This window comes from Danio aesculapii, chromosome 25, assembly GCF_903798145.1.
Source record: "Danio aesculapii chromosome 25, fDanAes4.1, whole genome shotgun sequence".
Lineage (NCBI taxonomy): Eukaryota > Metazoa > Chordata > Actinopteri > Cypriniformes > Danionidae > Danio > Danio aesculapii.
In genome coordinates, this window is record NC_079459.1 from 36024018 (window position 1) to 36037114 (window position 13097).

A 13097-nucleotide genomic window follows, 5' to 3' on the forward strand; every position below is an offset into this window, starting at 1 on the left:
GTGTGTGTGTGTGTGTGTGCGTGTGCGTGTGTGTGTGCGTGTGTGTGTGTGTGTGTGTGTGTGTGTGTGTGTGTGTGTGTGTGTGTGTGTGTGTGTGTGTGTGTGTGTGATTTCTCTCAGGTTGTCTATGGCGGTGGATCAGTCGTACTCATTAGCTCTATTGAACTTCAGCAGTGCGAGTGTGTCGTCAGCGTGTGTGTGTTTCTGTGAGCTCATGGGTGTGTGTAGCCTCAAACTGAGGACGGATCTGCGCACGCTAAACCTCATTCTCAAACACTGGAGTCAGAGCTGTGAGGACGGAGACGCAGAATCGCTGCGACACACTCTCGGTAGCTGAAAACTAACAATAAAACTATTCAGAAGAACAACAGTAGATATGCTGACGCTGTTAGCATCTTAAACCATATGTAGCATGCTTCTAACATGATTTAACAAACTTTTAGAACAGCTAGATATGTTGCTAGCATGCTTTTGCACACTGCTTTCATGTTTTTAGCATGATTTTGAACACTGCTAGCTTTTAGCTTGTTAGGCTAACACGTTTTACTCATGATTTAACACTGCTAGCATGACATTTAATGATTTAGCATGTTTTCCCGAGATTATTAGATGAATGTTTTTTTCTTTTGCAATGCCTTTAGCACATTGCTAGCATTTTTTATTGTGATGGAACAGTGTCTCACTATAATAGTACCATGTTTGTAGCATGTTTTATCTAACTGGTAAAATGCTAACCTGTTTTACAAGTTTACCATGTTAACATGTTTATAGCACGATTAAGCTCACTGCTAGCATTGTTCTAACCTGTTTTAGCAAACTGCTAATTTGAATTAGCATATTTTGATCATGTTTTTTGTAGCATGGTTTTAACATATTGTTAGCATGTTTAAACACATGGTTAATATTTCTAGCATTGTTTTAACATATTGTTAGCATGTTTAAACACATGATTAATATTTCTAGCATAGTTTGGCATATTGTTAGCATATTTAAACAAATGGTTAATATTTCTAGCATGGTTTAACGCATTGTTAGCACGTTAACACTAATGGGTATTATTTCTAGCATGATTTAACATATTGTTACCATGTTTAAACCAATGATTAATATTTTTAGCATGGTTTAACACATTGTTAGCATATTTAAACAAATAGTTAATATTTCTAGCATGGTTTAACACATTGTTAGCATGTTTAAACAAATAGTTAATATTTCTAGCATGGTTTAGAACATTGTTAACATGTTTGAACAAATAGTTAATATTTCTAGCCTGTTTAGCACATTGTTTGCATGTTTAAACATCATTTATTTTTCCAGCATAATTTAGCACATTGGTAGCATGTTTAAACAAATGGTTAATGTTTTTAGCATGGTTTAGCATATTGCTAGCATGTTTAAACATATCATTAACCTTTCTAACATGATTTACCACTTTTATTACAATCATGTTTAAACGCATCATCAATTCCAACACAATTTCGCACGTTTTAGTACAATATTAATATTTCTAGCATAATTTAGCACACAGCTAGCATGTTTTGAGCTTGTTGCTATCCCATTTTAGCATGTTGTGAACCTGTTTCTGTAGCATGACCCAGGGCATGTGGGCTTCTGGTTTTCTCTGTGTGTTTAGCATGTTGTTAGCATGGTTTTACTACTATCATGTTTAAACACATCATCATTTCAAAAACAATTTAGCACATTTTAGCATGTTTTAGCCCATTATTAATGTTTCTAGCATGGTTTAGCACATTGCTAGCTTATTTTTACACCGTTAATATTTCTAGCATGGTTTAGCATTTTGTTAGGATGTGTAAACAAATAGTTAATATTTTTAGCATAATTTAGCACATTGTTAGCATGTTTAAACGCATAATTTAGCACATTGTTAGCATGTTTAAACAGATTCTTAACTTCTCTAACATGATTTACCACCCTTACTATTATTATGCTCAAACACATCATTATTTCTAACACAATTTAGCACGTTTTAGCATATTTTAGCACATTATTAATATTTCTAGCATGGTTTAGCACATTGCTAGCTTGTTTTTACACCGTTAATATTTAATTTTGAGCATGTTTTAACGCATTAATATTTCTTGCATAATTTAGCAGATGGCTAGCATGTTTTTAGCTTGTTGCTATCACGTTTTAGCATGTTATTAGACTGTTTCTGTAGCATGACCCAGGATATGTGGTCTTCTGCTCTTCTCTGTTTGTTTAGCATGTTGTTAGCATGTGTTGTTAGCTTGTGTCTGTTGTGTTTCAGTTGAGAAGGCCAGTCAGCTGATTAGCGTTGAGCATCGCGCTGCTCAGGATCTGCTCCTCCATCTGGAAGCGGCCATCAGAGACGCTCTGGAGAAGAAGACCATCAGTCGGTCAGTGTGTCAGAAAAAGATGCATGCTGGGACATTTCTCCAGTGGGTCCTCATGCCTGATGTTCTGTGTTTTCAGCTGTTCATTCGAGGCGGCGCAGGAATGGGCACTTCCTGTCCAGTTCTGTCGTCTGCACACTCTTCCTCTAAGCTCCGCCTACCCGCTGGACTGCGCTCATGACGGACAGTGGCTGCACTTCCTACTGTTCGTTCAGACACACAAGTACCCGCCCCAACAGGTCAGGCTGTCTTCTGATTGGCTGTTTGAATCTATGGCAAAATTGGCAAATCAATGGCAAAAATCAGCAATTTAATTTAAAAATTGCATAATTTTTTTGTGATTTATTTATTATTATTAATCGCATTTTACTATAGTATTGGCATAATTTGCATAATATTATCAGCTTTTTAGTGCTTTAATACAATAAAACAAAAACATGTTTATTTATTTTATTGTATTAAAACATGTTTTTTTCTGAATGTTAAAATATGGGGAAAAGCTAAAAATCTTTTTTTTAATAAACAATTTTTCTTGCGTTGTATTTAATTCTTTTTTCTGTTAGTTTTTTCTTTTGTTGTATTATAACATGGGGAACATATTGAAATTTCTTTTCTGCTAAATTGCAAAACTAAAATATAAATATATTTTAAATGTGATTAAAATGGTTCCAGCCTGTTTGCTTTTCATTTTCTTTTAATATTAAAACATGGGGGGATTTTATATGTTTTATTTAGTCTATTAATTATAGTAAATAAGTCATTTTTAAAATGTTTCGCATATTTTAGTAAAGTTGTTTGGTAAATGTGTAGAATATTTATTTCTGATAAGCTTTATTATTTTTTCTAAAGCTTTTAGCTGTTGCTGTTGTTGTTGTGTTATTTATTGTTGTTGTTGTTGTTGTTAATATTATAATTAATATTATTATTTTCATTATTTATTTATTTATTTATTTATTTATTTATTTATTTGTTTGTTTTTATTATTATTTATTGTTTAATGTTACTACTTTATTATTATTATTATTATTATTATTATTATTATTATTTATTTGAACTGTTTTTATTATTTTTAATTGTTTTATATTATTAATAGTGTTATTATTAACATGATCATCATCATTATTGTTGTTATTAATATTATTACAATCATTATTTATTTTTATTATTTCCTTGATTTATTATTATTTTTCGTTGTTGTTGTTGTTGTTGTTGTTGTTGTTGTTAATATTATTATTAATAAAATTATTATCTTTATTTATTTCATTATTTTTATTGTTTTAATTATTGTCATTATAATATTATTATTATTATTATCATCATTATTTATTGTTATTATTATTATTTTATTCATTATTATTATTATTGTTATTAACATTATCATTATTATTGTATTATTAATGTTTTTGTTGTTGTTGTTATCTTCATCATTATTTATTATTTATTGTTGTTGTTGTTATTATTAATATTATTATTATTGTTATCATTATTTATTATTATTATTATTGTAATTATTTTAATCATCATTATTTATTGTTGTTGTTGCTGTTATTAATAATATTATCATTCTTTGTTTATTTATAATTATTTTTATTTTATTTATTAAATTTAAAAAATTTAATTAATTTTTTTTTAATTATTATTTTAATAATCTTCTATTTTCCTCTGTTCCTCCAGGTCAGGTCTCTGTCTGAAAGCTTCAGTCCGGCTCTGAAGTCCCACATTTCTCTGGCCTTCCAGGATCTGCGTCCCCCATTGGAGGATCGGGGGGTCTCTGTGACTCCGTCCCCCCGAGACGAGAGCTCTGATTGTCCCACAGAGCTGTTCCAGGTACTGTTACACAGTCAAGAGAAGCCCCGCCCCTGGAGGATCCTGCTGTCGGAGGCTGTGCGGCGCTGCTGTGCTCCTCTGGCTGTCCTCGCTGCCTCACACCAGGTCAGTTCTACATTCTTTATTTATGTAAATTATATGTGTGTGTGTTTGTGTGTGTGCGTGTGTGTTTATGTATGACTGTGTGTTTGTGTATATGCATATGTATGACTGTGTGTATGATTATATGTGTGTGATCACATGTATAAGTGTGTCTGTGTGCGAGTGTATATGTATATATGATTGTGTGTATAACTGATTGTGTGAGTGTGTGTGTACATATGTATGACTGTGTGTGTGGTTTACAGGGCTCCGAGCTGCTGCAGTGCCTCTGTGTGTGGATCTTGACCTCGGTGGATGATGATGATGATGTCACTCAGGAAGCCACCGCCCACATCAACGAGAGCCCCGCCCACCACGTGTGGAACCTGCATGACCTGTCCATCCTCTGGAAGACCCTGCTGAACCGCAGCAAGATCAGGCCTCTGATTCGCGGATTCCAGCTCTTTCAGAGGGTACGAGACGCTATGATTGGTCGAAAAGCAGGCGGCTCTGGTCATGCACTGATGTTTGAGTTTTACATGAGCTTTTCACACTTATTTACTCATTTTGTTTGTGCCAAAGTTTTGTTTACTTTTGATTAGTTTTGGTTTAATGTGTTTTGTTTTGTACCATTTTGTATTGTTTTGTTTCATTTTGTTTTGTGTATTTTGTTTTGTTGTCATTTTATTGTGTTGAATTTTTTGTATTGTTTTGTTTTTGTGTTTTGTTTTGTATCGTTTGTTTTGTATTTTTTGTATCATTTTGTTTTATATCATTTTGTTTTGTTTCCTTGTGTTTTGTTTCATTTCATGTGTTGTTTTATGTTTTGTGTGTTTTGTTGTGTCATTTTGTTTTATTATATTTTTTGTATCATTTTTGTTTTAAATCATTTTATTTTGTTTCATTTTTGTGTTTTGTATCATTTAGTTTTGTGTATGGTTTTATATTATTTAGTTTTTTTGTTTTGTGTTGTTTTATTGTGTTTTGTTTCTGATTGTTTTGTTTTCGTTTAATTTTGCTTTGTGCGTTTAGTTTTGGTTTTGTATTTTTTTGTATCATTTTTTAAATCATTTTATTTTGTTTCGTTTTTGTGTTTTGTTTTGTATCATTTAGTTGTTTTGTATTTTGTATTTTTATTATTTTGTCTTGTTTCGTGTGTTGTTTTGTGTATTTTGTTATTGTTTTGTTGTGTCATTTTGTTTTGTGTTTTTTGTATTATTTTGTTGTTTAATTTATGTTTTGTTTTTTGTTGTGTTTTGTGTCATTTTGTAATTTTTGTTTCATTTTGTTTTGTGTATTTTGTTTTGTTGTCATTTTAATGTGTTAAATTTTTTGTATTGTTTTGTGTTGTTTTGTTTTGTATCATTTGTTTTGTATTTTTTGTATCATTTTGTTTTATATTGTTTTGTTTACTTGTGTTTTGTTTTATTTCATGTGTTGTTTTATGTTTTTCGTCATTTTGTTTTGTGTGTTTTGTTGTATCATTTTGTTTTATTATATTTTTTGTATAATTTTTGTTTTAAATCATTTTATTTAGTTTCATTTTTGTGTTTTGTATCATTTAGTTTTGTGTATGGTTTTATATTATTTTGTTTTTGTTTCGTGTTGTTTTATTGTGTTTTGTTTCGGATTGTTTTGTTTTCGTTTAATTTTGGTTTTGTATTTTTTTTGTATCATTTTGTTTTAAATCATTTTATTTTGTTTCGTTTTTGTGTTGTGTTTTGTATTTTGTATTTTTATTATTTTGTCTTGTTTCGTGTGTTGTATTTTTGTGTCATTTTGTTTAAAATCATTTTGTTTTGTTGAAATTTTTGTGTTTTGTTTTGTGTATTTTGTTATTGTTTTGTTGTATTTTTTGTATTATTTTGTTACATTTTTTGTGTTGTTTTTTGTTGTGTTTTGTGTTATTTTGTAATTTGTTTTGTTTCATTTTGTTTTGTGTATTTTGTTGTCATTTTGTGGCGTTTTGTTGTTTCATTTTTTGTTTTGTTGTTTCATTTTGTTTTGTATTTTTGTATCATTTTGTTTTATATCATTTTGTTTTGTTTACTTGTGTTTTGTTTCGTTTCATGTGTTGTTTTATGTTTTGCGTCATTTTGTTTTGTGTGTTTTGTTGTATCATTTTTGTTTTAAATCATTTTATTTTGTTTCATTTTTGTGTTTTGTATCATTTAGTTTTGTGTATGGTTATATTATTTTGTTTTTGTTTCGTGTTGTTTTATTGTGTTTTGTTTCGGATTGTTTTGTTTTCGTTTATTTTGTTTTGTTTTGTGCGTTTAGTATCATTTTGTTTTAAATCATTTTATTTTGTTTTGTTTTTGTGTTTTGTTTTGTATCATTTAGTTGTTTTGTATTTTTATTATTTTGTCTTGTTTCGTGTGTTGTTTTGTTGTATTTTTGTGTCATTTTGTTTTAAATCATTTTGTTTTGTTGAAAGTTTTGTGTTTTGTGTATTTTGTTATTGTTTTGTATTATTTTGTTGTTTAATTTTTTTATGTTTTGTGTTTTGTTGTGTTTTGTGTCATTTTGTAATTTGTTTTGTTTCATTTTGTTTTGTGTATTTTGTTTTGTTGTCATTTTGTGGCGTTTTGTTGTTTAATTTTTTGTTTTGTTTTGTTGTTTCATATTTTGTTTTGTTGTTTCTTATGTATTTTTGTATAATTTTTTTTATATTATTTAGGTTTGTATCGTTTTGGTTTGTTTCATGTTACAGTAGTTTTACTACTTCAATAAATTATGCATTTTTATAAGGATATTTTATTTTTATTTTATGTTGTCATGGTATTTAATAGTGTTTTAAATTAACTCTCCTATTTCATTTTTAATTTCAGGTAATTTTTTTATTCATGTTTTCAGATGTTGTGTTGTGTAATATGTTGTGTGTGTGTGTGTGTGTGTGTGTGTGTGTGTGTGTGTGTGTGTGTGTGTGTTTGTGTGTTGTCAGGAGTCTCCACTGATTTCCATGCTGCAGATGTACGAGTTTTGCTTCGACTATAAAGACTATCAGCAAGCCAAAGACAAACTGCTGGATTTTCAGAAGAGTCTGCTTAATGTAAGCTCTGCACACACACACACACACACACACAACAGTGTTTGCTCTGCTGAATCACCTGTGTGTGTGTGTGTGTGTGCGTGTGCGTGCGTGCGTGCGTGCGTGTGTGTGTGTGAGTGAGTGAGAGAATGTGTGTGTGCATGTGTGAGTGTGTGTGTGTGTGCGCGTGTGGTTACGAGTGCACGTGTTTGCATGCGTGTGCTCGAGCGCATTTGTTTGAACGTGTGTGTGTGTGTGTGTGTGTGTGTGTGTGTGTGTGTGTGTGTGTGTGTGTACATGCAAGTGTGCCAGCGTGTGTGTGTGTGTGTGTGTGTGTGTGTGTGTGCCACCACCACTAAATCCACTGTTGAGATGTTGTGTTTGAGAGTGTGTTAGTCAGGTGTGTGTCCTCCTCAAAGGTCTCCTGTGTGTAGCACTAGTGTCCTCCACATCTCCTCCTCCATCTGTTGTGTTCTGAGGTGATTTCTGACTGTTGTATCTGTGAAATGACTTATTCAGCGGAGTGATATGGAGCTGTGACGTGCTCAAAACATGCCGGAACTACTTTAACTGTGCCTTTATCTAACAATAACCAAACACCTAAGAGTGCTCATCAGCCAATCAGAATCAAGTAGTCAGCAGCCCTGTGTATGTGTGGATATATATATATATATATATATGTGTGTGTGTGTGCGTGTGTGCGTGTGTGCGTGTGTGCGTGTGTGTGTGTGTGTGTGTGTGTGTGTTTGTGTGCAGTTGCGTAGCAGCAGTGTATTGTCCAGCTCAGATGTTCTGCCGGTGCAGTGGGTCGAGTCTCAGGCTTCAGTGCTGCTCCTGACGCTCCTCAAGCAGAGCCGAACACAGTATGAGCTCCGCCGGCTGCTGCAGCTGCTGCTGGACGTGGAGAAACTGCTCAAGTCCAACGGTCAGAGCTCAAACTACCCCAGACACACAGCATTTATATGCTTGAGTCTTCTTTACTCTCCCAATGCAGCATTTATTTGATCACACCACGGTACAAATGGTGAAGTACTATTGAAATGTAAAATACTGAATTTATTCGAAGATCAGTTTTATCATTAATGCATAATTATAACATGATTTAATAAATAAAAAATCTTTTTTAAAGTTCCATTACAATTAAAAAAGATTTTAAATATCCAAGCCTTACTTGTAGTGCACAATTTGGTCAACTTGTAATATCAATATTATTTATATTACTTATATATTTATATTATCTCTATTATTTATATTATCTATATTATTTATATTACTTATATATTTATATTAGCAATATTATTTATATTAGCAATATTATTTATATTACTTATATTAGCAATATTATTTATATTAGCAATATTATTTATATTAGCAATATTATTTAAATTAGTTATATTATCAATATTATTTATATTATCAATATTATTTATGTTATCAATATTATTTATATTATTAATATTATTTATATTCTTTATATTATCAATATTATTTATATTATCTATATTATTTATATTATCTATATTATTTATATTATCAATATTATTTATATTATCTATATTATTATCAATATTATTTATATTATTTTCATTATCAATATTATTCATGTTATCAATATTAGCAATATTATTTTTTATTAGCAATTTATTATTTATATTATCAATATTATTTATATTCTCAATATTATTTATATTATCTATATTATTTATATTATTTACATTATCAAAATTATTTATGTTCTTTATATTAGCAATATTATTTATATTATTAATATTATTTACATTATCAATATTATTTATGTTCTTTATATTATCAATATTATTTATATTAGCAATATTATTTATATTAGCAATATTATTTATATTATCTATATTATTATCAATATTATTTATATTATTTTCATTAGCAATATTATTCATGTTATCAATATTAGCAATATTATTTTTTATTAGCAATTTATTATTTATATTATCAATATTATTTATATTATCAATATTATTTATATTATTTATATTAGCAATATTATTTATATTAGCAATATTCTTTATATTATTTATATTATCTATATTATTATCAATATTATTTATATTATTTTCATTATCAATATTATTCATGGTATCAATATTAGCAATATTATTTTTTATTGGCAATTTATTATTTATATTATCTATATTTATATTATCAATAATTTTATATTATCAATACTATTTATATTATCAATACTATTTATATTATCAATAATTTTATATTATCAATACTATTTATATTATTTATATTATCAATATTTTTATATTATCAATACTATTTATATTATCAATATTATCAATACTATTTATATTATCAATATTATCAATACTATTTATATTATCAATACTATTTATATTATCAATATCATCAATACTATTTATATTATCAATATCATCAATACTATTTATATTATCAATATCATCAATACTATTTATATTATCAATATCATCAATACTATTTATATTATCAATATTATCAATACTATTTATATTATCAATACTATTTATATTATCAATATTATTTATATTATCAATATTTTTATATTATCAATGCTATTTATATTAGCAATATTATCAATACTATTTATATTATCAATATTATCAATACTATTTATATTATCAATATTATTTATATTATCAATATTTTTATATTATCAATACTATTTATATTAGCAATATTATTTATATTAGCAATATAATCATTTATATATATTATCAATATTATTAATATTGACTCATATTAATAAATAAATGTAAAATAAAATTTATGTTTAAGAAATAGCAATATTGTTTAAGTATATAAAAATGTTGTTATTATTAAAAAGATACTGAATATTATTGATATTGTAACATTTCATTTAAAGCAAAAATATTTACAAATACAATTTAAATGTTTTAATTAGGCGTATTATTATAGGATTTATTATTATTATTATTATTATTATTATTATTATTATTATTATTATTAGAGTAAGATGAAATTGTAGGATTTCAGTGCAAGGAAAATAATCAGTGTGTATGTGCAGGTCCAGATTTCCGCCTGCTCAGTGAGCTCAGTCAGCTGCTGTGTGAGACGCCGGTGTGTGTGTCGTCACGTCTGCTGGACTGTTATTCCCTCAGTGTCCTGCAGGAGGAGTGTTTGAGGATCATGGAGGAGCTGCAGGACGCCGGACTCTACATGCAGGCGCGCAGAGTCGCAGAGCTGGCCGAGCTGCCCGTACACACACTCATCATCAACCAGGTGCACATACACACACACACACAGATACACACACACACTCAGACAGGTGGAAAAACAATCGGAAAAAACATAAAACTTCAAATCTAAAATGTCAACAAAATAAACAAGACATCATGCATACGTCAGATTAGGTTCTAGAAATGTGTGTAAATTAGCATATGTTAAATTACTTTATGCCTAATTTGCATAGTATCTGAACGACATTTTAGGAAACTTATAATTTATGAAAACGTTTGCAATACTTAATGTAATCAGTTAACTTGTGAAGTTTGATGATTAAATATACATTAATTTTTTATATTATTGACAGGCAAAAATAACATTATTAACATCATCCAAACTTAATTTGAATAAATTAATATTAATTTTTATGGCTTGAATAATTAGAAGGGAGTAAGTTTGAAATTGGCCATCTCTGCTTCAGTGAAGGTGCTGCAGAAGTGATAAGTGTGTGTGTGTGTGCGTGTGCGTGTGTGTGTGTTTCCATAGCTTCTGCGGGATCTAAGCGCTCAGAAACTGAAGCGTCAGTGGGAGCGTCAGGAGATCCGATTGGCCTTCTGGAAGAGGTCACATGATCAGCTGCAGACTGAGCACGTGCAGCCGGAGACCGCATGCCACTTCTTCCTCTCGCAGGCCGAGGTCTGACACACAGCACAAACGTTACATATGTTATATATATTTATATATCGCTGCACATCTTCACCGTGTTTACCGGGGATAATGTTCACACGCGCTGTGAAATTTGTCACACCTCTACGGCTGCACACTTCAGTTTCTGCGTGCTTCAAGGTTCATTCACAAAATATGTCCGCATCTACACTTTGCACAGGGCAATTATTTTCATTCAGCTATCCGTTAAAAAAATCATACCTAAGGAACATTTTCTTTTGTTAACCATGACAGCACTGATATTATCTGAAGTTTTCTAAATCCATAATCTCAGTTTAAATCAATTTTACAATCTGCACCATTAGTTTCAGTTCCTTGCTGTAATTCCATTGTGTTCCTCTAGGAGGCGCTGCAGTCAGACTCAGAGCTGGTGAGTCTCCAGGAATGCTGTGTTCTGCTGGGTTTAGCAGGACTCTGGTTGTCCCGCTGTGATCCTCCGGCATCCACTCCGATTTTAGCCGACCTGGAGAAGCGTCAGTGGGAATGTCGGATCCAGCAGCGACTCCTACTGGCGGATCTAGAGCGCCAGAGTCTGTTCGCTCCGTCCGCACCCTCCGAAGACTCTCCGGAAAATCTCCTGCGTGATTTTTCCTTCTCCAGAATGGCTGCTCTTAATGACGATGCTAATCTGAGTCTTGACGGTCTGCCAGCAGATTCGGATTCCTGCATTCTCCCTGATGACCAGCAGAGGGCGCTGGCGGCTCTGATTGCGCAGCTATTGAACGATGGCAGTGTGAACGAGGCTAGCCGCGTGTGTCGCTACTTCAGGTTTTTTCACAAAGATGTGTGGCTAGTGTTGCGGTGCCGCGGGTTAGCATGTGGCGAATTGCAGCCTGAGCTTCACAGCCCGGACGGAGAGAGCCGCCGCAGTCTGCTGTCATGTGAGTGTGCTGGTTTTATCGTTATTTTGGTGAAGATTTTTTTTGTGTGTGTGTATTTGAGTATTTAGTTGTTAGCGAAATGCTAATTAGCAAAATGACTGAATAGTGTATTTTATTTTAGTTTTCTCGCTGATGGGTTGTTCTATTGTTTTTTTATTATATTATGTGTTAGATTATACTTAGCATCTTGTTAACACCAGGCTCTGAACTTTGATCGTATTCTTTTCTTTCAATTTTTAAAAAATTCATTATCTTTATTCATTAGCTTGATTTATTTTTAATATATCAGCTTAGCATCATGCTAACACCAGACCCTGACCCTTCACCTCTATCTTTTTTTCCTCTTTCTTTGAATTAATTAGCTTAGCATCATGTGAACACCAGGCCCTGACCTTTGATCTGTCTTTTTCTGTTTGAATTTATTATTGTATTTATTAGCTTAGCATCATGCTAAAGTCAGATTTTGACTTGATCTGTGTCTTTTTTGTTCTTTACAAATTTTATTTTGAGTTTCTTAGCTTAGCATCATGCTAACACCAGGCTCTGACCTTTGATCTCTGCCTTTTTTTCCCTTCTCTTTCAATCATTAGCTTAGCATCATGTGAACACCAGGCCCTGACCTTTGATCTGTCTTTTTCTGTTTGAATTTATTATTGTATTCATTAGCTTAGCATAATGCTAAAATCTGATTTTGACTTGATCTGTCTTTTTTTTTCTTTACAAATTTGTTTTTGAGTTTATTAGCTTAGCATCACGTTAACAGCAGGCTCTGACCTTTGATCTCTGCCTTTTTTTCCCCTCCTCTTCCAATCATTAGCTTAGCATCATGTTAACACCAGGCTCTGACCTTTGATCTCTGTCTTTTGCTTTTTGAATTTCTTTTTTAATCCATTAGCTTAGCATCATGCTAACATCACGCCCTGACCCTTGATCTCTTCCTTTTTCTCTCTCTCCTTGAATTCATTA

At 30.9% G+C, this 13097-nt stretch overlaps 1 protein-coding gene across 1 annotated transcript in view; it reads left to right on the top strand.

The window, feature by feature from the left end:
- spg11 (SPG11 vesicle trafficking associated, spatacsin) overlaps nt 1-13097 on the top strand; it is a 48751-nt gene that overhangs the window by 17806 nt on the left and 17848 nt on the right. The window contains exons 22-31 of the mRNA XM_056451480.1: nt 121-329; nt 2273-2381; nt 2458-2617; nt 4053-4310; nt 4553-4759; nt 7231-7338; nt 8074-8242; nt 10367-10581; nt 11071-11220; nt 11594-12131. Of these exons, the coding sequence (XP_056307455.1) occupies nt 121-329; nt 2273-2381; nt 2458-2617; nt 4053-4310; nt 4553-4759; nt 7231-7338; nt 8074-8242; nt 10367-10581; nt 11071-11220; nt 11594-12131 (2123 nt within the window). The remainder of the gene's footprint in view (nt 1-120; nt 330-2272; nt 2382-2457; nt 2618-4052; nt 4311-4552; nt 4760-7230; nt 7339-8073; nt 8243-10366; nt 10582-11070; nt 11221-11593; nt 12132-13097) is intronic.